Consider the following 27,268-nt stretch of genomic DNA (forward strand, 5'->3'; position numbering starts at 1 on the left):
TTCCTCTAAGTTCTTAAGGAGAAAGGATCAGTTAAGTACCTTTTTCCTCTCCCCTCCAGTTGAAGGCCCAAAGCTATAGATAACAAAGAGAACTGCTTACATGCATGACAGCAGCAATTTAGAATCTACTAGAAGCTTCCTAAACAGTTAAAGGGAGAGAAAACAATCCCTGACACAGGTACATCATGCACACACATTCAGCAATGGATCTAAAAACAAGCAAGATCATAGCCATCATACCTCTTTTTCCTTTGCTTTTAGTGCAACAGTTAGCCCTTGAATGGTTTTATCCCTTTTCAAGCCATTCTTCTTTTCAACAGCAAGCTCATTTTCCCTCTCTTGCAACTCTTCTTCGAGAGACTAAATTAGATTATGAGCAAGTTGCATTAACTTCTTACTGAGAGATGCTGTAGCAGCAGATTAATAAGTAGAGACTCTAAGTTCTTATATCTTATAATTCAAATTACTAATATTAAATACATCCCAAACGCAAGTCATCATCTTAAAGATAAGCCTGGAATATAGTAAAAGAAACCTAATGATGTGCTGGCCATGAGTACCAGCCACAGAGCTTTAATATTTAATGAGTGCCTTTCAGCTTCACTGAAAACTGCTTCAAAAACAAGGGGAATCCTTCCTGCCACCGAAAAAAAAGAATCAACCAAAGGAGTTGCTTCACTACTTCCCTAGCCAAGACTTCTCCATATTTATGAATGTATAACAGCAGATATCCCAACACACACTGCATGGAGCAAAAAATACAGAAAGACAACTAGGACTTACCTGGATTTTTTTTTCAAAGGAATTTCTCTCATTTTTAAGTTCCATCTTAATAGCCTATCAAAACAAAACAGGTACATTGATTCTAAACACAGAAGCAACACAATAAGCATTAAAACTAAAAAAATAAAATAAAAAAAAAGAACTTTGAGGAAAAACACTCTGTATGTGTCTCAGAACTGTACTACAGCCAACATTTAGACAGGAATGCATAGTTGGTTCCTGGTACCCTACAGATGTATCTGGGCATGGTATGAAAGAAAACAGTGTTCTTCAATGAGAGACAGGACAATTCTACTTGGTAAGCTAATAAAAGTGCATTTTTTTGACACCTAGCCACATCAGCAGGATCCTTTTAACACAGATTTTAATTAGCGCTTTTCTCTGGGGAAGATTGGTTTTTAAAGAGGAGTAATGCTATATAAAAATGGAGCTGTGCACCAAACACGTTCAGCTTTCTTTCTCTAGTTCTATAGCCCAAAAGGATGACAGTCTGTCCATTTGCTTGGAAATGATTAAAGATGACTCCGCTTTCACCTTGACACAAAATAATCTTGTGGATCTAGGATAGTCCTTCCTGACACATTGATTTCACTCCAGTAAGACCCAGAAGTGAAGTTCTAATTCAGTTCAGTTGAAGAAGGCTCTCATCTATTCCTGACAGAAACAAAAAGGTGTTTCTGTGCTGATTGTTAAGAAGTTGTCATCGTCATCCCCCCCCCAAAAAAGATGAATCTTTCTCAGAAGCACAACAGCCTCCATAATTTCTTTTTTCTTCCTGTTTTGTTAGCGTGAATAACCAATGGAAAAGCAAACAACCAAGTAAAGCAAAGCTTCAGACTTATTTGTGCTTTTAAGCTGTCAAGGTATCTGCTCTCCTCTTAAAGAGACAATAGAAATGCAATTACAACTTTTGGAACATTCTGTAAGCTAACAGCAATGCTTTCACTTTATTTCACAACAATCTTTTAACACTTACCTCCTTCAATAAAGCTTTTTCCTCCAAATAAGAGTACAGAAATATCTTCCTAAAACAAACTCTCAGGTCACACTCTTAACTTACAGTACTGTAAAAGTTCTGTCATCTACTGGTGGGGATCTAGTAACATTTAGCTTTTCTTTAAAATACATACTTCTGTAAAGCAATTACACAGTATCTATGACAAAACAAGTATAAAGTAGAGGGAAATTATCTCTTTGAAAGAATGAAAAGCATGGCTGGTAACAATGAATACTGGCTGCCAAAACACAGTATAAACAGTGAATGTTTAGGGGATGAAAAAGGGAGAAAGGAAAGGAATAAACGTGGAGAAGGATTTTGTATTATTAAGTCACTCACATACTGCCATGCACAAAGCCTTGAGAATCCCAGACCAGGTGAGATTTACCAGATTTACTCTGTGCAGCAGTTTCCTCACCTCTATCTCACTGTCTTTTTCACGCCTCAAAGCAATGGTAACTTCTTCAATTTTCTCTGCTAAGCTCCCATCACCAGGTCCACTCTGAGAGTTTTCTTCAAGATGTTGAATTGCAGCTTCTTTACTTTTCAAAGACAGATTCAGTTGCTCTGTAAGTCTAAAATTGTAAGATTTTTCATGTTAATCTTGCACGATCTACCAGCAACTCCACAGTTATTGCAGTACATCTTGCAGGCAGCTCTCCTACCTGAAGACTCCAGACAATACTTGTAGAACCTTTCTTTCTACAACCCGCCCTCCTCCAGAGAAGCTAGAAAAGCTGCCATTCGCTTGAAGCAAGCAACAAACACATTTGAGCTATCTGCAAAGCACTCATTTCTCTTTTCCTCCAAAACTATTTTAAACATAAATGCTTAAAGCTTCAACATCTTGTTTCCATTACCCTATACACAAAAGCTTATCAATGCATTCCACTTCCTACACACATCACTACATACCATCATGAAGGGGTCCCTCAAGTACCATCACTTCTATTTGTGGCTAAAGTCGATCCTAGTTCCACACAACCTCCTCAAAATTAAGTCATGGCCACCTCCATCAGTCAGATACACATCTCAGCACCTCCAGTCTTGATTAATTAAAATCAATGCTACCATCTTTTGACAGACGTAAGGGTTATACCTGAAAACTTTCTGGCATAAGATGCCAGCTGTGATCTTCTTAGTGTTTTGCAACCCAGATGGCGAAAGGATCTTTTTAATACAGCACAAACTCCCTATGTGCTACTTTCAGATCAGTTTGAAGTGTTGCACGGTAGTACTTTGTTCACTACAAGGAATCAAATGCCTTCCTCCACCAGCACTGTTTTTCTGCTTCTGCAAATGCTCAGACATGTCAGCATAGAGTGACAGGGGATCCTGCCAGTACAGATCACCAGAAGAGCTTCTTACTCCACACAGCCTTTATTTCAGTGATTCAGTACTGACAATTTCTTCCCACACTTGAAGCACTGTTTTCACACAAGCTTTAGAGCTGGAAACTGAAGTACATTGGAAAGGGATTGCTTTTGTAACACACTCCTTCAGCTTGTATCACTCAGGAGAGCAACCGTGTACCCATGGAGGTCTAAGAGACTGAAAGAGGACAGGGAAATTAAAGGCAAAGGGAAGAAGATTGCCTAACAGCCACGTTACAATCACTGCAGTATCACTTAACGTGCAGTAAGAATGATTTCATCAGATTATGATACTGCAGGAGTTCAGATTGGCAGTTTTCAATCTGTATGTTCACATAAAAGCTGGCTGACAAACACTACAAACTTCACTTTGGTCCTACTGTACCATTAAATTGACAAATGAAAGCCTCAGGCCAACATATCTTACCATTACCAGGGCAGACCAATTATGCAGTGACTCAGCAGCTAACTTCAGGGTTCAGTGAGAAAAGGACAGGAAAGGATACTCCAAAGCATTACTAATTATAACATTCTTCTCATGTCCTCCCCAGGCTTACATACCCAAGTTACAGAAGCTTTACTGGGTTAACAAGATTTTATCCTAAATATATTTAAGAAATAAAATCAGCCCTCCAAGCGTTGAGATCTGACTGTACACATCTCCCTGCCTGAAGAACAACTCGAGCATCTTTTCAACTACCTGCCAAACTAAGCCAAACCAACGCTTTGCAAAGCATAATCAAAGCCATACAGCTCACATTTTCCTTTTCTCATTAGATTTTACCAACCTCAATAGATACACCAAGACTGAAGTGCATGTAAGCACTACGAAAACTGCAAGCGAACACAGACATAAGAGTGCATCTCTACTTAAGCAATGGCTCAAAAGCAGGAAGTAGAAGACAAGAAAGCAGTCACAAAAAGGCTTTAAAGCAGGACACCATGTCACATGCACATTGATTCTTTTACACTTTCAGACATCTTTTAAAGATTTTGCTGTCATGCAACATGTAAACCGGTTGCTGCACTCATTTACAAGCTGATAGGATATCTAGTAACACTCATCTATCTCAGGAAAGGATCAAATCATTACAGTCTGTACCCATGCTGACTCTTTGCACTTCAACAGTAAAAGAACTTCCATCTGGTTAGAAATATCACCAGCAAGTGTCCTGACCTGTCCTTCTCAGTTCCTGCAATCATATCCAGATCCTTTGCAGGAGCGTTTGCAAGTGAAGAAAGTTTCTGCTCAGCGACAATTCTCAATGCTTTCTCCTTCTCTGCCATTGCAATGGCTTTCTCCACCTCCTCTTGGGCAGCTTTAAGATTCTGTAGTTAAAGTAATTAAAAAAAAAAAAAAAAAAAAAACCACAATATTTTGATGCCTATAAGAACAAAATGCTCACAGAAGTTTTTCATGCACTGATAAATTATCTCAAGCAAATCACTTTGCAAACACTCCTTGAAAATACAGGCATGAAAAGTTCAGGTTAATCAATTTGCTGTGGTACATAAAGATGGGAAGCTCATTTCAAAGTAGAAATCAAATTCCCTACCCAACAGCAGAAATAGAAACAGAAGTGCCCCTGTGCTATGGCTTTACATTTAGCTATGATAATTTGCTTTAAAATAATTTGACTCTACCCCACTATCCTCCCACCACCGCAAGAAACAGACAGAAATTAAAGGAGGTTTTATTCAATCAGGGATAAAAATCAATATTCACAGCCTCACTGTAGCTGACTGGAACTCCAAGATGATTGATTAAGCATTGATAGAGCACAAATCAAGTTTCCTTTGGACAGCAACAGAAATAGAGGAAACACCCAGACATTCCCCAGCCCAGTGAGCTGGATCACTAGAAGTTGACTGGAACAAAAAGTCACCAACAAAACAAAAATGCACAAAAGCAACCTGTCACGTACTGCATAACATTTGTTTCAGATCTTCATTTTTCTGTGGTAAGCTTCCCTGCTGTGCTCGCTGAGTTTTGCTTTCTATGATCTATCAGCCTCCCTGAAGCCTAACAAGTAACCCCCTCCCCTCCAAAGATGATCTCTTGAGGAATGGGGTGTGAAGAAAAAGCCCTTCTCCATTAGAATTCACTGCTCCTCTCCCCTCCCCATCAGCATTCATCTTTCAGAGAAAAACTCCAATGGAAATTCACACCTGGATCTGTGTACCTATACAGCATTACACGAGCAAGAGACTAACACTGCTCTGCAGTGTTTACATTCACCAGCATAATAAAATTCATGTCAGAGGCCAACTCCTACCTTCAGGCTACAGAAAATACTATAGCACTGTGAGTTAATATCTGCTACTCTACATGTCAGATTTAGGAAACGCCAGTCTGATCAATCATTTTGTTTTACAATCAGTAATTTGGGATATTTTCTACCTCGGCAATAGCACAAGGAATGCTTTGAGAAACCCCAGTTCTGCTAAAGAAAAGGTCGTGGTGAATCCCCACAGCTCAGCTCTGAAGGAGCTCACTGCTTAATCCGATAGAAAATAGCATTATGAGCCTGCTACAATATCTTCTATGACCAAATCGTTCTTTAGAGACTGAAAAGCAAACACTGGAGCTTAACCTTGTCCTATTTATTTACTCACAAAAGAGCACCAAATCTCTATTCTCTCAAAAGATACAGTTACATAATCCTTTACCTAAGTATACGCACTCAATGATGCAAAACAACTATGAATTTATTTATAGAGCTTAAATATTTCCAGCCAGCACAGGCCATTCAATATCTGATTTGTTCTTTACAAGGAAGAGAAGTCTCCTTGCTTCTGAGGAAGCATGTTATTCATACGGAGACAATTCTTTTCCTCGTGGTGCCTATACACTACAAAACAAGAAAAACACGAAGCAATTCCCCTGTTAAGATATCAGCAATGGCTCAGAAATAAATACAGGAGTAAACTGTGTCAGTTACATGACAGGAGCTCCTACAGAGTGGTTTCAGCTATTTACGAAGCTGAGACCTTACCAGAACAAGTGTCCAAAATGCAGCCCCTCTTCCTCTAAACAGAGATGGCAGCTCTGGAAACAAAGCTGCTTCACTGGAACTCAAGACTTAAAGGTCTGTTATGAACATATCCAAACAGCATCCAAAGGTAGGAATTTCCTGAAGAATTGCTATCCTCCTGTTCAGTGCTTTAAGAGTAGCTAATGGTACTTTCCCTTTCACCGTTTGTTTTGGTTTTCCCCTCTCTTCTTTTCCTCTTGCATTTGCACTAGCTATTTCCCCATGAAAGCTGAAGCAATTTTGAAAACACAGACCTATCACAGTATCAAATCTCAGATAATAGTACAAAGCACAGATTCCAAACTATTCATTCCATTTTAGGCACTCACCTCCTCCAGAAGGTTTATTCTGCCAGTCAAGATTCCTTCCATTTCTTGTAACTTTCTTTGTGCCTCCTCTTTCACACGCTGTATTTCAGCATCACCACCCTGGGCCAGGCTTTCAACTGCTTTTCTGAAAGGCCATAATATATAATAGAAATCCCATTGCATATCAAAGTAGAAAACGTTTTAGTGAAAGCAGCTGATAGATTACAAAGAAGTTCCTTCTACTTTATCTGTACCTGCTTGTCACTGTAAGGCGAAAATACAAACATCTACACAGCACGTAACAACTTTGGTGGTATAGTCTCTGCTTGATGTACAGCAATGAGAGCTCCACACAAGCCTTGTCACAATGAATAAGCATACAAAGAAAAATTGTTACTATTTCCTGCATATTTTTAAAGCTTTCAAGTAAAGTACCAAGCCTTCAATAGAGCTGTATTACCTACAAGCAACAGCACTGGAATAAACTGAAGATGCGTAGCTGCAGATACCTCTCCTAATCACTTATTTAGTAATTAGTAATTCCTTACCAGCTCCTTCTTCTCTCATACTTCCTCACTAAGCAAAGGATGAGCACTTGTTTATGATTTCACTCTAAATTCCATGTTCTATTATGAACTCATGCAAGGTTCCATTCAAAGTCCAATGAAACTTTCTTACAGCTACAAATGGAAATTTATCAGGTCTGCAGGATCTATTTGGAACTCCAAACTACTGAAAAAAGTAATTAGTAACAACTCAATGCTCAATGCCACGTAATGTCAGCCACAGAGAAAATTCCATTGCAACTGAGGCCTGCACAGCAGTCATTAGCTATCACTGCCAGCTTGGATTCGTTTTGAAACTGCTATCTAGAAAGAAACAGCTCTACAGGGAGTTATTATACGAGCTATGCTAATGCTAGTAGGAATGCTAACCCATTCTCTACTAAGGAGCTGCATTTATCTGAAAAAGAATATTAACTTCATTCCACAAGTTACTCTGTGACAACATCATTGTGTGTAAGAATTAAAATGTAAATCCGGCATCACAAGGGACAATTTCTGGAAAAACTTTAAAACACTCAACACTGAAATGCTACTTTGCACTCTTCATGTTCCAGAAGCATCAGGAAAAAACACATACAGACACAAGACCTTAGAAGTCTTAAACACCACTCAGTTTTAATATGCTGGTACTCACGAGGCCTTGATGAGGAGCTTCTCTCTCTCCTGCAGATCACGCTTCAGACTTTCTATCTCAACTTTCAGCTCGATGTTCTAGAACATAAGAATGAAAGCATCTGCAGAGAACTCAGGGGTCACCATATGGGTAAGTTAATGTCACCGTATAGATTACTTTTGCTTGGAACAGCAAATAAAGTATCACTGGGATAAGGCCAGCATAGCAATTTCAGCTTATGAAAGCACGTTTTACAAGGGCCAAGCATTTAGCACCACTGTACTCAAGCAAGTCTATGCACACTTGTATGCTGAGCTACAGTGGGAAGTGGTGCAAATCAACTTGGGAGTTACTAGAGCTTGGAAGCTATAATTTCTAGTGATTTTCTTTTTAAAATCTGGTTATAGCAATTATTGAGGCTTTTAATCATTTTAAAATGATTTTCTTACAGCCTGGGAAAACACATCATACAAGAACTCCTTGGCACACAAGCTGACAGAATTTTCAATACATCAGCCATTACAAGACAAGCCAGAATACAGTAGAAGACCAGAATAGACCAATTAACAATATTCAGTTGAAACCATGACCTAGCTAGGCAGCTATGCACTTAACTACTGTGACAACCACCAAAAAACCCCTGAATTTTCCATTCCATTACAGAGGAGACTAAATACCACTGCATTACCAAAATGAATGCCTTGTAGAATGCAGACAAAAAAGTGCTTGTCCCACGGATGCATAGACTCAAATCCTTCTTCAAACTTAAATAAGAAAGCCAAACCTCACTTTCTCTTCTATAAACTTAGATAGGAACCAAACAGATGAATTCCTGATTGAGAGGTACGTAGAGCAATAATTCAAGAAGCTATACACAACCCAAACACAAGTTCATCTACATGCTTCAGAGGAAACTGCTCTGCATAGACTGGAAAGTTTGCCCCTTTGATAAGCAGGCTGCCACAGAGCTGGTGAAATACCATTAAAGAACTGCTAGAAAGGAAGCAGACTCCTCCAGTGAACAGTCAGAGGGCAAAATAAGATAGTCATACTGAGAGTTCCAGCTGAGAGATTCAGAAGTAAAACAGGCAGCTTTCCCATTAAACAAACTCTTCAGAGATACATAATGATCTTACGATATTCTAAGCACATACAATTTTGTACATGTCTTCTGTGGGACCATCAAACTTCTGCTGTATTCGCATTTCCTGGAAGTATATACGAAGCTTCAGGTTGAAGTTCTCTTTTTTCAGATCAGAGATTTGCTGTGAAAGAAAGAAAAGGAGCCAACTACATCATGAGTTTCAAATCAGCAAAAACAAACAGCAAGAACTGCATCCACTTGGTTTTGCTCTCCACTGTGAAAGACAATTACTGGGATGGAATCCAACCAACATGGTGAGCCATGCATGCGTGTGCATACATATGTTTATTTTTAGTCCTTAAAACTCTGATACATTGGCACTGAAATCATAATTATAGAAGAGTATTGTTTAATAAGCATTGCATGCTGTCATATAGTGCTCTTTACAATACTCCTTCTCTAAGTACTAAAACATTGTCTGGCTTTATAAGAGAAACCAAAAGAATATTCTTAGACTAAAACAAGGACTTTTTTCCCCACTCTACAGAGTTTAAGCAAAATCTGAAAAGGTATGTTGAAACAGAAGTATTTCCTCAGCAAAAGCATGGGATGGGAGCATCATTCATGGGAGGAAAAGCCACAGGCACACAAGGCAGCAGAGCCAAATCAACTACCAATAAAATCTTTATGCACCCCTATAAGTTTCACAGCACAATTCTTTGGGAAAAAGGCCTCTGATACATGTCCTTCAGGACTTATGATTTTTGCACTAGTAGGAGCAGTAACATAGTTGATGGTTTCATTAAAAAGAGTTTCCCTCTGAAATGGTTTAAGAGGCCAAGCATAAAACATTCATTCAAATAAGCCTCGTGACCCCTGTCAGATGCTCTCAGCAAAAGGAAATCTAATATGCTACAGAGCTCCTAATAAAACATTTATGTAGGTTTTTCCAGAACAGTATAGCACCACTTGTAAAAATTATTACCAATGCAATTTTTATAATACTCAGCTTGTGTAAGCCTAGGAAGACTCTTTTCTGTAACTCCTCTCACCACTTGCACTCATAATCTCTTCCAGTGTAGCAATCTCTGCCTAGCAAGGGGCCCTTTATTATTCACAAGCAAGCATCACCCAAGCAACCAGAAATCCAGAGGACTGTAACAGCTCTGTGGCCCATCCACACATCCTGCAGAAGCTGTCTTCAGTAGCAGCAGCAATGCACGCACAACTCCTTCCCTCCTTTTCGTATCCCTACGCTTCCAACCCAAAGACCACAAACAGCAACATGAACTGTAAGCGTAGAAGCGGTGACCGCTTACAGCATGACACCTCCTGAGGATCACGAGGCACCTTGAGGAACTGGAAGGAGTATTCAGGAGCGTTCAGATGGATGTGAGCGTTCTGATTCACCTCACAGAGCACAATGCTCTCAGCGCTGCTCAAAACTGAAGCCCTTATTTGGAATGAACAAAAATTAATGATTTCTTCAGGGAAGCAAGGCTGTAGAGTTGTCTTTCACATCTTACTCAGCTTTGCTCCCAAAAACTGAGCACTATTTGCAACGAGTGACAGCACACCTTGCAGTTCTGTTTTTAAAGCCATCAGAAAATTATTCAGAAAAAGCCCAAACATCAAAGGCTGAAGTTATAAGAGCTGGACTTCTGCTACACTTCATACTTTCAGTACAGATCTGAGCTAAAAAAAAAAACAAAAACAAAAACAAACAACAACCAAACAAAAACAATTTCAGATCTCAGTGTTCCTTAACTCTATTCTCATGTATTTCTGTGGCAACAGAATTAAACCAAAGAGCTTAGGCACACTTTTTGCAGAAGGCAAGCAAACATACTGTACCATTAGAAATGAAGAAGTGAAATAAGTTCCCTCTGACATTCAGTTCCCCCAAGCAAAGTGAATTCGAGCAGGCAACAATTAAAAGTTATAGCTTAATAAAAAGCAACCTATAAAATATGAACAAGTTCACATCGCAAAGGAACCTTCATGGCAACTCTCCTGCCTTCCTTCTGCATTTACAGACCCACTCTTAATGCCTTCATACATTTTCATGTCCGTACTTAAGAACAAAAGAGGAGAAACAGTAAAGACTTCACGAAAACAGAGGAAAATGTCATACGCTGCATGGAAAATTACACACCACAGACACCATGGTAGCAAATACCACTTCCCCAGCTCAGCTCAGCTCCTCTCCAAGTCTGCACAGAGCCATTTTTATGCAAAGCAGCATCTGTCAACAGGAGCTGTGGTTTCACAGCACCGTTTTTGCCAGCAGAGGCCATTTTACAAGACAGCACAATTCTGAATGGGTTTAGAAAGGCAATAACAATAAATATATAAAAATAAAGCCACCCACAAAAATACAAACGAAGAACCACATACAGACAATTACTAAGTACCCTGACTTGCTACCAATAACTCTACTCACGAGCATTTAATAAATCATAACAAGGTCCTCAAATAATGAAGTCTTTCATTTTTGTCCATGTAATTGCACTCAAAGTCACTGGTGTTTTCCCCTTCTCGATGACACATCACAAACACCTCCAGGATTATCTGCCTTTCTTTGTTCCCCATCTCCAAAAAGAGATAAAAGAGACCTTTCCCACATAGGTCCACCCACTGCCCCCTTCAAGGGTCACCACATCCATCCTGGTCTCTCCAAACCACAAGGCAAGTTCTTCCATTCTTTCCTTCCAAGTTCTTTCCCACTCTTCCTTCATTTTCTTCTCACATCCTGAGCAAGCAGCATAGCCCAAAGATCAGCAAATGAACATATGTATATACACACACTCATCTCCACGCAGGAGCTATCAGGAATTGTATCTGCCTTTACCATGTTAACTCAGATTTGTTTTAAGGCAGGATAAGAGCAGGCTTATGATGTCAATCCAAGCACATCTAACGGCTCCTGGATGCTAATAAACAGTACAAGGACAGAAAAGTGAGCGCTCCCTTTCTCACATTTAGCCTTCCAGCTACCTGCAATCTCAAAAACAAGAGCAGCAGAAACCCCGGTGTGCTCCATTACCCTTCATTAGATTCTTCTGCCAGTACTTTAAGAGATTTTTGAGCATTCTGGTACTGTAAGCAACCACAAAGACCTCCAAGAAATCCGACAGCTTAGCTGAACACAAGGGGTCTGTACACACCACGAAGGCCTTTCCTCTTCCATATGAGGCCCAGGCTGACATAGCTCATCTCTAACACACCTCAGCAATACAGACCATGGTAAAAGGCACGATGCCAGTTCTTCTGCCTGCTCCAAAAGGAAAACAGAACTTCTCCATCACACATAACCAACAACAGATTCTTCCTTCTACATTTTCTCCTGTGAAAATGCTGCTGAGAGCAAACCATTTGCAGAATGTATATTTTAGACTCAGATCTTATGCATGTCATAGTAAAAGACTTTAAGCACATACTAATGCCAAAGCAGAGTCCTAACCCAGATAATATTCCAAAATAAAAGCGAAATAGAAACAGTAAGAAATGTTATTTACTGAGACTTTCCAAAGCAAGCCCTAACTTCTAAACAAAGGGCACAGCTCTCTCCTCAGAGGAAAATAAGAAAAACTGAAAGAGTTCAGAAGAAAGGCCCATTTCAGACTTAGCAGTGCTACTAAGGGTAACGGGCAGTAAGAAGCACACTAAAAACCACCAAGACTTGACACATCCTGAAGATAGCAAGCCACAAAGTTGTAAAGCAATCATAAAAACTTGAGCTAAACATAAAAAATTCTACGGAAGTGTTGTCCTGCTATACCCAAACAGACATCACTCAGCAGCCATAAACAATTAGCTCGTAACTTAAACAGTTTATTCAATGCAGTTGACACTTCAAAAGCATCTGATGATTTCCTCTGTATTCCAGCAAGCACCAAAACCAGCTTTATCTACAGCACTGTCACAATGATAGAAGACCTTTTACAACAAAAGCTTGTACATAAATGTACAAGATACCATGCAACAGTCAGCGAACACAAAATCCTACGCAGGTATAAATGAAGATAAGTTTGATGCTTCCTTGAAATACAAGGAATCAACTGCAGACTTGCAAACTACGCTCTCATATTTCCGGTGATTGCATCTACTTCTGAGCAGATGGTGCCAATTTCTGTTTCGCAACTTAAAAGCAGCAGCTGGCTAGTCTGCCTTACAGCAATATTTTGCCTTTGGTTCTGAAGGCAGAGAGATGGAAGCTGACAGCACAAATACCTACAGATCACACCTGTGACATAAGCAAAGCACCCAATCCATAGCCAGCATATCAGAATTACCTTAGACATAACTCCGTCACTAAGTCTTACATTAAAAGCCTGCTTACATTTTCATAGTCCTTCATGGTCCGAGCTCTGATTGGTGAGACTGTGTCTTCTGCCACATCTGGTAAACCTGGACATTGAAGAGACAGAATGAGTTCAGACAGGGGAATCCAAGATAGGTTTCACTCTGGAAACACTGAGTTTTAGTATTATCTTCCAGTCACAGTCAGGATTTCTTTCTGCTCCCAATACCTGGTCTTTCAAAACCTCCGAATTTTGAACTTTTAAATCAAGAGGTACATCAAAGTTAAGCTGTACAAGAGGCACTTCTAAACACAAGCCTTCAGAGCATCTGCAACAGGCTTCAGTATCAGAATGAAGTCCTATTAAGCTATTAGAAGTTAGAAACGACCAGCATCAGTATTCCTAAAGCATAATGCCTTCTAAACATGCATGTATTTAAACTGCTTGCATGCATGCATGTTCTGCAACAACTGTATTTAACAGGGCTTCGTAACTGTTCCATTCAAAGCTCCCATGAGAGCAAACTTAATGAAAATAGCAAGAATGTATACAGCTCATAGCACTCGGGTTATCCGAAGTACAAAGAAGCATCTGTGGCCTTAGGCTAACACCCACGTGAATTCAAACACTTCATTGAAGTACATTCAAAGTCATTGTGTAACCAGTCATTAAAGCATCCCAGGCAATACCAGCAAACTGTTTTTAACTCTTTGACATTGTTAACAATCACAAAACTGCATTCCTCGAGCCCAGGCTGAGCACGGTCACATTATTTGGCAGCAGCAGCAGCATCATTGCTTGCTTTTGGCAGCCAGGAGGTCCTGGTGACGCCTGGCTCTGTCTGCATTCCCCGCTTCTGCGCAACGAGGTGAGCAGGGTTACAGCGCTGGATGCAGGCGGGAACAAAGGCAAATCAGAAACACGCGCCTTAGGCTCGCGGAGCAGAACAAAGAACAGCTTGACCAGCAGTTCTTCTCAATGTAACACCTTCCAGCCATTTTATCTCAACAGAAGCTTTTCGCGTTCCTGTCAGCCAGCCTGAAGGATGCCGAACATAACGACACTTCGTCATTTAGAAAAATAGATCTAACTACAGCTTCTGTTCAGCACAAGGGGAAAGTTCTCAAGGTGGAAGCAGATAAAGCGCGAGGCGCCGAGTCCATCCCCGGCGTTCAGACAGAAGGGAGCCGGGCAGCCTCACACACAGGCAGCGCGCAGCGCCCGTCACCTCCCCCAACCAGCCGGGACCCGCAGCCCACGCGCAGCGCCCGCCGCCCCGCCTCACCTCGGCAGCCGGCCGGCTCGAGCTGCGGGCCCTCGCGGGAGATGTCTGGCAGCACGGAGACACTGCAGAGAAAGCACGGCGCTAAGAAGGCCCGACACGCACCACGGGGGTCGGCGGGCCGGTTCCTCAGCCCGGGCCGGTTACCTCGGCTCCGCGTACCCTGAGAACCGCTCGCCTACCTGCCCTCGAAGCCCACCGGCAGCGTTACGTCTTCTCCTGGTAGAGAATCCATACCGCCCGCAGCCAGCCACGGCTCCGGCGCCTTTGTGCGGAGCTTTGGCGGCTCCGCTGGAATTCAAACGGCCGCAACCGCTTCCGCCATCTTTGCGTCGACGGAGATGAAGCCGCTGAAGGCAGCGCGGAGGAGGGCGGGGGGGGAGGGCACAATGGGAACGAAAGGGGAGGCGCCATCTTTGTTGTGGGTACTGGCAGGAGGCGGGCGAGCGGGCGCCATGTTGGTCGAGGGCAGAGCGGGGCGGTGACTGCCAGCTGGGCACAAGAGGAGAGCGGTGGGCGCCATCTTGAGTGAGGGAAGAAGCAGCGACGGACAGAGCCGCCATCTTTTTAAAGCAGACAGAGAGGCGGCGACAGCGGGCCGTCGTGTTTACTGAGGTTACAGCGTCAGACTTTGAGAGTGAAATACTTGAGTTTGACGACAAAGTTCCAGTCACGGGCAGAGCGTAGTCACGCAGAGGGCCGGCGTTGCTTTGCTTCACACACCTACCTCAGCGTTTCAGACTGTGGCACTGACGTACCTCCCTGTGACATTCTAAACTTGAGTCAGAGCACTGGGATTTTCCCAGTGAGAAAGGGATATTTCTGCAGCTGCTGGCCCAGGGGAGTGGGGAAATCCAGACAGCGAGCGCTTTTCTTCGTGGCACTGTAACATAAGGACAGTCTGTGGGGTGGGACACACACCACTCTCCTCTCAGAATCAGCAACAGCGTTTGGTTTCCTTGGCTCTTTCGAGTGTGTCACGTTTCTCTCAGTCACCATCCAGGCTGCCTCAGGGGAATTCTCACCTGGCTGGGAAATAGGCCAACGGTGGGGCTGGCACAGACTGTGGGCTGTGATGATTAGCTTTATGTTCTCAGCATATCTCCCTGCAGCTGTGCTCTCTGTTGGGAGCAGGTGAATGCTGTCAGCCTGGGTGTGCCCCAGTCCCAGCCCCAGGCGTGTGTGGTGGTTGTGAGCCGCCCATCCCTGCTTCTATCACTCTTCTCTGGATGCACATGAGTGCACGTGGGGCAGCTGTCGGTGCTCCTAACAGCAAGGAAATGCATGCTTGGTACAGCTAAGCTCTTAATCTTATCTCCCTTCCAGTAAGCTATGCCTGATGTTTTGCACTTGGGCTCCAAGGGTCCTAAGATATGCTCTGTCCCTTCAACTCCCTCACTGCCTTCCAGAAACATTTGTCACCTCATGTGACCAGCTCCCCCTTTCGCAGTGGCCTCACCTTCTGTCCTGCTGAAGTTCACTGTGCAAACCAGGTCTTACACATGGCACCAAGATCACTTCATCCCGTCTGCAGTGTGCCTGCACATCCTTACAATGCAGAAATGAGTGTTCCCTTGATAAAATGAGTGAATATTTACTTAGAATACCAGTGTGGTGTTGGTTAAGGTTACAGTAGAATATTATATATTTGATGCATGCCATTAAGTCACCATCCATCAGCCACAAAGGTGAGACTGCAGAGTCCCAGCATATTCCTTCATGAAAGAAAGTCAGAAGGGCCCTCCTTGTCAACACTTCATGAAATGACTGATGGACAACAGCATATGGACAGAGATGTACACAAATACATACGCAGATGTGATGGAAAACTCCCCTGGGTTACTGCACTGCCCAAAGCTTTAAAATCTGCAACTGCAAGAGGCAAGGAAGGTAAACATATTGCCTGAAAGCCATTAACAACTTCTGGTAATCTTCTTAATGTTATTTAACTTTATCTTAATTAGCAGTACATTTGGGGAGATTATGGAAAATCCTTGTACCAGCAAGCCAGGCTGGAGTGGTGTTCTCCTACTTCAGAAGCCAGTCTGAGATTCTTACTGCTCCAGAAACAAAGTGCTAAAGGGAGTTTAAGAAATACATACTTATGGACAGTGCAATGGAATGATCTATGAACAGTTTGCCCAAAGAATTGTGGATGCCCCATCCCTGGAGAAGTTCAAAACCAGGCTGGATGGGGTCCTGGGCAGCCTGGTCTGGTAGGAGGCAACCAGTCCACAGCAGAGGGTCAGAACTGGATGATATTTAAAGTCTCTTCCAACCTGAGCCATTCTATGATTCTATGTTGACCACAAAGTCTGAGGCAGCAAGGTGACAGCCTGCTGCTCAGTGCAGAAGCATGGTGCTGGCACAAGGATGGATGTCACCATCAGCTGAACCTGGGTTGCTTGCTGTCCTCAAGTCTTGGCACTGGCAACCTAGTTCAGCATTCAGTTTTGCTCACTCCTGAGCAAAATTCCTCCTCAGCTAAGTCATGCAGAATCAAACTGTTCTGCTAATGCAAATCAGGTCTCAATAAACTCCCTGGAATTTCACTAGTGTGGCCCTTGCTTTTATAGCTCTGGCTCAGTTAAGCATTTGAATGAACACATAGTTCTTAAGTTCACTCGATTGATGCTGGCTCACCTCTCTTCAGGTTCTTTGCTTAATAGGAGTCAAAGAGTTAGACATAACGTTCCAGGCATAAAGGCAAAACTAGCCTTTAGCATTTGTATTTACACCAAGCAGATAATACTGACAAGTGAGAAAGAAGTGCAAGTTTATCGTAAGTCCTTTTGCAGACATGGCCAAAAAAATGTCCAACACTGCTGATGCCACAGATGTGGATTTCAGAGTGTGTTATAAGCGTAAATTTTCTTTGGAAGAACCATTGTGCTCACAAAGAAAAAATACGATACAATATCCTCTTCTAATTTCTTTGCTCTGAAGGTTTCATTTTTAATGACTGCATAGATCTCTGACAAAATATGTCTATGTGAACATCACATTAAATGATGGGGAAATAAGGGCTGGCTGTCCAGCTACCAAACACACAAATGAAAGCTGAAAGCTGGGATGGTTAATAAGCAGACACAACAGATCACAGGGCTCATTTTTTAGATGGATTATCTGACACAGTGTCAGCTGGACTAATGAATATCTAATGTTAAAAAACATTTTTAGGCCACAGTTCTCATCTCACATACAGCAGTATAATGAAGGAATAATTCTCTTGGAACAAATGCCATTACTGGGATGAGATCAGATTCATTCCTTTAGGTTTCAAGCCAGCTTTGATTGCTATCTGTACGAAGACTCCTGCTGAACTCAAATGAACAAAAAACAAATGCAAAAATCCAAGTGGCATAGATACAAATTATATACATTTATTTTTATTCATTTTAAATAACATTCTTCTGTATAAATTCTGACATATATTCAAATCATACACTTTTGTTTTTCCCTAGAAATGCATTTGTAAGCATAGCATATGCTTAGGAGACGCCTTATTTGGATGTGTAGTAAGACTGATGGGTTTCAGTTGGGAGCAAGTACAAGGCCCACATTTTTCTGATTTTAATCCATTCCTCTGACACACAAAGAACAGAATCCTGCGGGAGCTCATTTCAAAACTTCATTTTAACAAGAAATGTATTTTTAGGATACAATCTTAAATCCATTACTTAAAGGAGACTGTGCAAATTATCTGCCACATTTACATTGCATTTAACATTTATGATAAGACACTGTATAGCAGTGGTTAACTGGCCCAGGATACCTGAAGGATGCTGAGTACATCCTCTTCTCTTTCGAAAAAAGACATCCAGTGTGCTAAGTTTGCTCAGCCTGGTCCAAGGGAATTATCATTCCAATGGATGACATCTCCTGACAGCTCCCCAGGGCTACTGCTCCACGCAGTTATTTCTAGCTGCAGTGGTTCCTAAGATTTAAGATCATCTACTCACATTAACCCAATCATACTTTTGCACTTTGCTTACCAAATACTCTCCTAAATTGTGAGCCAGCCAGGCTGCCCCATGCCTTTGACACATCATTGCTTTTTGCCCTTTATCTGCTCCATTATATCCTCTTGCCTTCAGTTATTTGTGGAACTGAACTCACCCCATCCAGACCAGCTGGATCCACAGAGCCTCACAACCCCGAGGATCGTGCCTGCACAGCTGGCTTCTCACCCCTACTCACCTCATCGTACCTTTTCTGTGTTCTCCAGCTACTTTACCATCCCACCACTGCCTTTCCACACAGTGGTCACACCACTGCAGCCAGACAGTGGTATGGTCCATTAGAATTGAAAGCTCTGGGTATCTGTATTGCTGCATCAGCCCTACAAGTCATCTAGATGCCTTTGCCTTTTCCTGACAGACACTGAGTTGGGCCCCAGTGCAGCCCTGTAAGTCCATTCTGGCCAATCTACCCATGGCATTTGCAAACCTCAGCATCTGGGAAGCTTTGAGACAAGTTATGACACAGGGCAGGCTGGTGTTCCTAGTGGCCTTTCATACCCTGGCACAGGTGTTCTGGCTCTACACTCCATCCACAAGTGATGCCAACCCAAGCTGACTGGAGATGTAACTTGCTTCACCTTCCACAGTGCCTGAGGGGTGACTGCATGACTGACGGAGGCAGCAAGGAGAACCTAATCTCAGATCAAAGCCAAACATGAAGCTGTTTATTCTTTCTTTGCTGGGGTTTCCCTTTATAAATATAATTCCTCCACACCAAAGTTCTGGCTGGCTGGAGATGGCTGCTCCACCCTGCTGAGTCAGCTTGCAATCTGACAAGCACTGTCCCACTGCCACATCCTTCCTGTGCTTTCTTCTGCTGTCCAAACCTGGGCAGCCAGGCCCCACCTCAGCCATTCTTCTCATCACAACTGCAGAGGCCATCTATCCCTTTGTCCACATGTACAACTCCCACACACCATGGCTGCATCACCCTCTAGTATGATGCCATAAGGCATCCTGACCTCCTCATCTTTTTAAACTCAGGGCTAAAACACAAAGCTCTTAAGAGTTCTGGAGGCCAGAAGCAACCCAGACACAAACACCTGCCTTTGCAGCGTATGGGATGGGAGAGCTCAGCACCTGAACTCATGCTCCGGTTCACCAGATGGTTGGTATTTTTACAGCCAGAGAAAAATTAAACCCTATTCCAGTTACAAGGTAGCCTACTGTCTTATCAAATCTGGGGAAGAGGTGTTTTGTGGCAAAGAGGATAGCATCTACTAAAATGTTCTGGAAACATTAGAGTGAACAACCCATCCTTCACTTCGCCTGCTAGCATTAGTCCCAGAAGCTAACAGTTCCTAAATTACCTTTCCCCACCCTATGAAGTGACCAAGTGCAAGCGTATCACAAAATGAGCACTGTTAAATAATTACAATTTTTAGGAAATTCTCTATTTGTCACCACTCTGCTCTTTAAAAGCTAGAAGAATAACTCAAGGATTAGCAATATCCACGTTTTCTCCTCCATTCCTCCCCCATTTTATAACTAAATGTAGCATTGCTCGAACTTCAGCTCAATTTACAGAACTACAGGACCTCACTCAGGCCCATAGCAGGCAGCAGGATCTCTTCCACATTCCTCTATGCAATACCACATTCTCCTCTCACCATTTCTTGCCATCCTCTTGGCTATTCTCCTTCCTCGCTGTGCCTCACCTTTAAATCAAGCAACAAGCTTTTGAAGCAGAAATGGCATCTTTGTGCTTGTGTTTAAAGCACCTATTCCCTACTCCCCCAAAAGTCTCCAAAGATAAGAAAAGCCTCCATGCAGCAAATAAATAATCACCACATTCTTCCTACCATTTCTCACACTGAGAAATATTTATTTTGCCGGGCTCTGAGGATTCATCAGCCAGCTCCTGCTGACCCTTAGCAGGTACTTCATTCCTCCTCAGCACCAATCGCTTGCAGAGCACCAACACGTACAGTGATGCAGCTTTGTTTTGCAGGTCGCCTGTGAGTTGGGTGTAATATCTGTGCATATCCAGCAGCACGCTATTGATTTACATGGGGCTGTCCAGCACTACCAGCAAGGTGCCCCATGGCATGACTTCTCCAAGCTGTGCTGCCCATTTGTTGTTCTCTCTGTCTGCCAGGCCCACTGAAAACTCAGGGGAACCCATAAAACCTTGTAGAATTCTAGACAGCTGATTCTCCTCCACCACCTTGTGCTACATGAATTTCCTGAAAGCACCCGTGCACGTTCAGCTTTTAAGGCCAGAAGTGCAAATCGGTTTCTGCGAGTATTGTGACTGAAAGCCATTTCCACCCAAATCCAGGCAATTTTTGCCTTCATCCTTCAAGAGAAGCCAGCAGGCTGCACCCAGCCATAGCCATCACTGTGTCCAACGGGAGGAACAGCACCGAGATCCCAAACGTGAGGAGCTTCAGGAAAGCTCAGTCATTGAGAGCCAGTGTATTTGCATCTTGTACAGAGACTTAAAAACAAGTAACAAAAAGGTACATCTGCCAGCTGGACACCTCCAGGCTTTACTCGTGGCAACGCTGGCTATTCACTCTGTATTTAAAGGAATAGGGAAATTTGACAGATGCAAGTAGGGAGCACTCACATTTTCTCTAAAAAACAAAGTTATTCGATGACACACTAGAAGAAAAGCTTTAAGCAGTGGGTGTTTGCCAGAGTCCCAGCTCTGACAATATTGCCATCTAATTTACAGTGTTTTAAACAACCTCTTTTTTTTTTCTTTTTTTCTTTTTAAACAATGCCACTAACCACTGTACAATTAAAATCTAGATGATAAAATATGACTGGGGAACAGAGGAGGTTGGGGAGGGGTCCACTTTGGGTTGGCTTTTTTGGTTGTTTGTCTTTTTTTTACAAATAATTACAAATACAGCTCCAAGAAGATATATTACATTTTATATACAGAACACACCATTGCTATCAGGGTAGGGTATTAAGCCTAGCTTTTATTTGTACACAGCAACCCTGAGATGTCTTGTCATCTTCCCTTGCACAGAAACTATACAAGTTCATTAACCTCTTCTAGAAAAAAAAAAAAAAAGTGGATTGCTATGTTTTAATAGCATCATCACCCTGTATAAATACTCAGAAAGGGAAAAGCTTACTCTCCTCCCTAACTCCAATATCTTTGTGATATTTTTTCCTGTTTCCCAGCTTTGTGGAAACTGTTAATGGTGACTTTTGTTCAAGTGTGCAACTCACTCCTCTACTTGCTTGGTAGTACAATAAAGAATCATTTCCCATTTTTTGTCCTCCTTTTCAAGCAAATTCACATCAGGAAGTAATACAAAGCCTTTACAAAGGTCTGTTTCCTGAAAATCCACTGTTAATCCATAAGCTACTTTTCAAGCTAAAGATGCAGGCATAAGTGTTAGGTTGGCTGGAAACAGAGTAGCTTCTGATTAATGGGGCATTGCTTTCACTGCCCCATCACCTCTACATAAAAAGGATATTTTAAGATCAGCATAATTGAGTCTTGTACCGACAGTGAATTATGTGGGTCCTTACAGAGAACAACACACTGAATGCATTTCACCACGTTACCTGACGTTTGGGCACTACAGCTTCCTCCTGTTCACCTGCAAGCTACAGCATGCCCAGCTAAGAGTATCTGAAGAGCAAATTCCTCTGCACGGAGCCTTGGCACGGATCCTGATACCCCTTCAACAAGCTCTATAACTCCTTGAAGCCAACTCTGGAACAGCTGGATTGCTTCCTCTTCTAAGCTTTAAAATTGTGCATGGGAGTCGTCAGCGTCAGCTGTCCGTTCGGTGCCACTTCATTCCCATCATCTTCCAGCAGCCCTGAAACATCAGCGTTGGGGATGCTGTCGTGGTAGCTGCTGAAGCTGATGTTGTCCTCTTTGAGTTCAATGGTCCAAAAAGGAGCATTAAGTTTTCTGTTCTGATACTCACGGTACATGTAGACAGCACCCACAAAGCCCATTAGTAGGACCACGACAATGATGATGACTGTCAAAATAATTATATTAAACTGAGTCCAAGAAACATCTGCAAAAGCAGAGGTACTATTGTCAGAGGAACTTAAAGGGAATATAGTCTGTGTAGTTGTTGGTGATGATGTACTGTTTGTCACTGCAGTTGGAAGTGACGTTGCCTTGCTAGTGTTCGGAGCAGGACTTATAAACTCTGTTATTTCTGGGCCAAGAGTGGCTTCTACAAAACAAAAAAAAACAGAGATGCAGTCAATAAAGAAACATGATGAACTGCCATCAAACACACTCTTATGTAACAGTTATGTCAATCAAATCTACACTGCTAAAGCCAGATGTTTTGCTAAATAGCTCACAAAAAAGGTTAGCCAGGGATTTTTAAAGTAAATCTGTGTGCTAAGTGCTCCCTGACGGCAGAGATCCTGTGAAAATCCGGTGATGGACAGCTGAGTTTACTACCCAAAGACAGATCACAAGTGCACTAACCAAGATTCAATGCTAGATACGTGACCTCGTGATGAAAGTAAGCCACCTGGTCCAGCTCATGCTTAGCACATGGAGATGGGACTCCAGCAGGCACAGCAAGAATTTGTGCTTCGGCCCAACAAAGGCAGAGCCTCACTGGAGATACGGGGCTGGCATAGCACTGTGCACCTTACACAGAACACTACAGGCAGGATTTATGTTTGTCTTACCTGTGCAAGATCAAGAGAAAACTGACCCATCAGTATTCTGCTGTCACAGTGCTCAGTGCTGGGTTCCAATCCAGTTACACTGTGATATGTAGAAGGACAAAACAATCCCGGTTCTGCTTTCAAATGAAGTCATACACAAACCTCAGGAACCCCTGAGCTGACACAAAGCAGAGGGTAGCTGAACTGCAACTAAAGAATGCTTTGGATGCTCTCCTGAAGCCTGTAAACACATGGGAAGCCAGCCCAAATCCTGTTTTAGTCTCTGCTGCAGGCACATGTCCACACGCCGAGGACAAAACCACGGGGACAAGCAGAGGGCCTTTCCAACACCACCCTCCTCAGCAGCCTCAGACACAGGCAGCCAAGGAGCTGCCCTCCCTGCAGGGTTAGCTCCCTGCCCAGAGCTGAGGCAGCCTGAAGGGAATGCTGGAGATCTCCGAGGTGAGAAAACACAATGGTTAAGCCTCAGAAAGCACCATAAGAACCTGAGTATCTTTTAAAATGTGATTATAATGAAGTATTTCCTTCACAGGAGTAACCTTTGAATCTATTTTAGACTCTTAAGTAAAAGCAGTAAGAACCTTCCAGAAGCTGAAACCTCAATCAATCAAAATGTACTCAACACCCATTGTTCCACAGGACTCTCTGCACCCTCTTTTCTCTTCCTTTTCCATTTCTGCTATCAGAAACACAACCTCATCTGAAACCCACGAACAACTGTGGCAATTACAGCTGATGGTGCTGCGCTGTATTGATTCAGCTCTCCTGGAGAGTCTAATGATGACTGAGGAGAGGAGCCACTTCTGAAAGAGTCATTTTGCAGAGTTGCATCTCCAGTGGCAACAGAAGCTGCTCGTATTGAGCATGCCTCCAGCCATGGGCCCTCAGAGGGACTCCCAGGAGTTAACTTCGGGCTGATGAATTCCCAGGTCAGGACTGAGAAAGAAATTCCTCTCGAAGAGGCAGCATGAACCTGCTTTGAGTCCTCCCTGCAGCAGCTTCTCTTTTCACTGCAGGTGCTGCATTAGGTTGATAAGGATGCTGGGTGACAGAAAGCACTTCTCCATGGGTTAATGGGCAGAATCTAGTAATAATAGGAAGGAACATGACGGGAGCAAGAGATTCCTGGATACAGCTTTGGCAGAAGGGCATGAGGAATTCAGTCATTCTTTCCAAATTCCTTCATCAATACTTAATTCTTGGCAAATCCGGACAGTAGCTATAATTAGCAAAAACAGAACTGAGACAATGGCTGATTCACCAGCAAGGAAACAGGACTTTTCAGGGCCTTATATGTGAGTCAGCACCAGCTAAGTGCTGGCAAGGGTGTCCCGGGTGAAAACATATCCTGGAACTGATGACAACATCACAGGAAACAGTGCCATGCTCTGACAGCGGACTGCAGCTTCTGAGCCACAACAAGAGTGCTTGTTTCTGCTCGGCAAGGCCGTGCCAGCCCTCCAGATGTCCTAGGCCTGCTCCTTGAGAGCAGCAGCTGTTCAGTCAATGGGCAGCTTTGGCAGCTTCATCATGAGCGTCATATCCAGCTGCTCTGCTCACCCACAACTTCTGCAAAGCTGCCACTAACTCGTGGCATGAGTGAGCTCCAGGGAGCCGGGGCCGTGCCTGCAGCGCCTAAGGCAGACAGGGATGCTCTGCAGGATGGCATCCCCAGTTTTGGCTTCTTCTGCTCCCTGTTGCACCTCATCACTGCATCAGGATCAGCAGCCATCTGGGGATTCAAACCCTCTACTTTGGTCATCCCATGTGACTCTTGACTGTTCTCCCAAGCTGCTGCTAAAGCATCACACCTGGTAAGGTTTATGAATGGTCCGTGTGGAAAGATGAGGTTGGTTTTAGCCTTGTCCAGGGAGCACAAGGTGTGTTGTCCTATCAACTCTGATGGCTCAGGAGAGCCTCAGAGCCCAACAATTTCATCTGCAGATCTGGTGAGGATTTCACTCCAGAAGCCACTCCAAACTAGGTCACTCAAACGCACTGGTGGTTTGTGAAAATGTCATGCTAAACCAGTTAATGCACAGTACCTCAGCAAGTCAGTCTTTAAACAAGTGAAAGAAACTGCCAGAAAGAGAAAAAGCAGGTGTCAAGGAAACAGGAAAGCTAGATGAACACGTCTCTGTCCCTTTGAACACAGACAATCTTCTCCCACATCAGGAACTGACTTAACAATGTCCTTAAAATAAAATGAATTGCAGTGAAAGCTGCAAGTATACAAGCAAAATCATGCATATGGATTTTAATGGAGCAAGGTCACGTAGTTCTTTGTATGATGGCAAAGCTGTGCAGAGCGAGATGATGGATGACCCAATGCAAAACTGTCATTTCCAGCCCTGCATCTGCAAAGTTAGAGCTAATGAGCATTCAACTTTCTTTGTATTGATCATCTCCCTGCACAGAGGGCTCGGTGATTGCACCTCCAGAGACCAGCACGGGAGTAAAAACCACATTAGCTCCTAATGGAAGATCTGGATTAAATCTCTGCTAGTGACAGGGATGAATTTGGGTCCACATACACTTCCTGAACAATGGGTTCTCTTACCTAACACAAGAGTGCTGGAATTGTGTCTATGCATGGAGCTGGGGATCCACCTTGAGGAACAATGATATCCTAATATCCACTGAACTGGTAGTGTAAGAACTACCTTCTGTGATTTTACTCTGAGTTTCACTATGCACTAGCTTTTCTAAGTACCAGAGCCAGCTTGCACCTGAGGATGCCACATACAGCACTTCAGATGCACATTGAAGATAGATGAGAGATCCCAGAGCAAGTACCACTAAGTTCTGGCATTCACTTGCTGCATAAGCCCAGCTCTCACCTCTCAGGGCAGATTCAGCTTCCCCATTTGCAAAGCCAAAACAAGAATGTCTAGATTAGTTCTGAGTCATTATTTGCACAATATCAGGGGTGACAAAAGTTATTATGAATCTCTTTGCATGGAACTAAACAGTGCACTAAAATGGATTGGTCAAACGGGGGCCCTGGGCAGCCTGATGGTGGGCAACCCTGTTCATGGCAGGGGAATGAGTCTGATGGTCTTTAGAGGTCCCTTCCAACCCACATCATTCTGTGAGTCTACAACCTGGAAATTCATTGGGCACTAGGAGCTCAAATACATCAAGCAACAGAAGCCTGAAAATCTACATTTCAATACACTGCAAGTAGATTTCTTCTCAGCACACTGTCGACCTGTGTGGGAAACTCAAGGTATCTGCAGAACACTGAGGGCAAGCAGTGCATCAGGTGCATCCATTGCTGCTGCTCGTTTCAGTATTGGCTGCATTGAGCTTCTGGTAGTGGAGGGCAAAACTTCCCAAGGAAGTCTTCCCCGTGCCCCACGATGAGCCTTTTGGAGGCATGGGGTTCATTGTTTTCCCTGGAAGACTTCAAAGCCTCTTCCTCCTCAGTCCAAACCCACCCCATGAGCAATTACCAGCACCCAGGCAGCTCATGCACATGTGACATACACAGCAGGCTCCAACCCCGAGCCCAGGAGCACATTTTACCTTTCCTGGTGCAGTTGATTCCCTCAGGGTCCCTGACGTAGCCGTCCTCACACTCGTGGCAGTGGAAGCCAGCAGTGTGGTACAGGCACCCGATGCACTCGCCACTCTCTGGTTTGCAGATGCTGGGGGACAGCGTGGGGTCCACATTCCCATTGCACTGGCACCTGACACAGATGCTGTCGGAGTTGTAGTAGCCGTCGGCACACTGGTTGCAATTGGGGCCAGTGTAACCAACTTTGCACTTGTCACATGTTGGGGCAGCGTCACCGGGCTCTGCAGAATACAGAAAGCAGAAGAGGTGTGTGCCATAGCCCCTCTTTGTGGGGTTTGTTCTGTGGGACAAATTGTGAACAACTAATACAAGCATCAGTGGCCACTGACTGTTAATCAATCTCAAATTTTAAGCTATAAATATAATTATTTAACTGCAGCATTTTCTGTTTCTAGGGAGAATAAAAAGGTTTGTGGGGTTCTGATGCCTCGTACCAGCATCACAGAGCATGCTCAGCAGGTTGCTAAGCAAACATGCCTGCTCCCAAATGTCTCCATCTCAAGCAGCCAGTTTCAGGAAACAGCTGGATGGAGGCTGCCAGCAATCTGCAGCAACCTGGTGGCACTGCTTCCAGCAAGATGCCCTGGTCCCAGCACAGGGAGACCCAGCAGCTACACGTCGGCCCCATGGCTGTTGCACACTGAGCAGCAATTTAACTGAAACACATTGAGAAGAGCTCAGACCAA

General features: G+C 43.3%; 2 protein-coding genes across 4 annotated transcripts in view; both read right to left on the reverse strand.

Moving 5' to 3' along the window:
* The window catches only part of CDK5RAP2 (CDK5 regulatory subunit associated protein 2), a 72,549-nt gene extending 57,880 nt beyond the window's left edge, over positions 1 to 14,669 (reverse strand). For all 3 annotated transcript variants that reach the window (XM_042830648.1, XM_042830649.1, XM_042830647.1), the window contains exons 1-10: positions 14,528 to 14,669; positions 14,349 to 14,410; positions 13,102 to 13,169; positions 8,830 to 8,940; positions 7,697 to 7,773; positions 6,518 to 6,641; positions 4,331 to 4,482; positions 2,199 to 2,355; positions 784 to 837; positions 241 to 360 (exon numbers count right to left, since the gene is read on the reverse strand). In XM_042830648.1, coding sequence (XP_042686582.1) covers positions 241 to 360; positions 784 to 837; positions 2,199 to 2,355; positions 4,331 to 4,482; positions 6,518 to 6,641; positions 7,697 to 7,773; positions 8,830 to 8,940; positions 13,102 to 13,169; positions 14,349 to 14,410; positions 14,528 to 14,580 — 978 coding nt within the window. In that variant the 5' untranslated portion in view covers positions 14,581 to 14,669. The remainder of the gene's footprint in view (positions 1 to 240; positions 361 to 783; positions 838 to 2,198; positions 2,356 to 4,330; positions 4,483 to 6,517; positions 6,642 to 7,696; positions 7,774 to 8,829; positions 8,941 to 13,101; positions 13,170 to 14,348; positions 14,411 to 14,527) is intronic.
* A 3,039-nt stretch (positions 14,670 to 17,708) lies between these two features.
* Positions 17,709 to 27,268, reverse strand: part of MEGF9 (multiple EGF like domains 9) — a 37,516-nt gene continuing 27,956 nt past the window's right edge. Inside the window, exons 6-7 of the mRNA XM_042831036.1 lie at positions 26,531 to 26,803; positions 17,709 to 22,530 (exon numbers count right to left, since the gene is read on the reverse strand). Of these exons, the coding sequence (XP_042686970.1) occupies positions 22,076 to 22,530; positions 26,531 to 26,803 (728 nt within the window). The 3' untranslated portion in view covers positions 17,709 to 22,075. The remainder of the gene's footprint in view (positions 22,531 to 26,530; positions 26,804 to 27,268) is intronic.

Source organism: Centrocercus urophasianus, unplaced genomic scaffold, assembly GCF_019232065.1.
Source record: "Centrocercus urophasianus isolate 14NV4802_14NV808 unplaced genomic scaffold, USGS_Curo_1.0 seq_34, whole genome shotgun sequence".
NCBI lineage: Eukaryota > Metazoa > Chordata > Aves > Galliformes > Phasianidae > Centrocercus > Centrocercus urophasianus.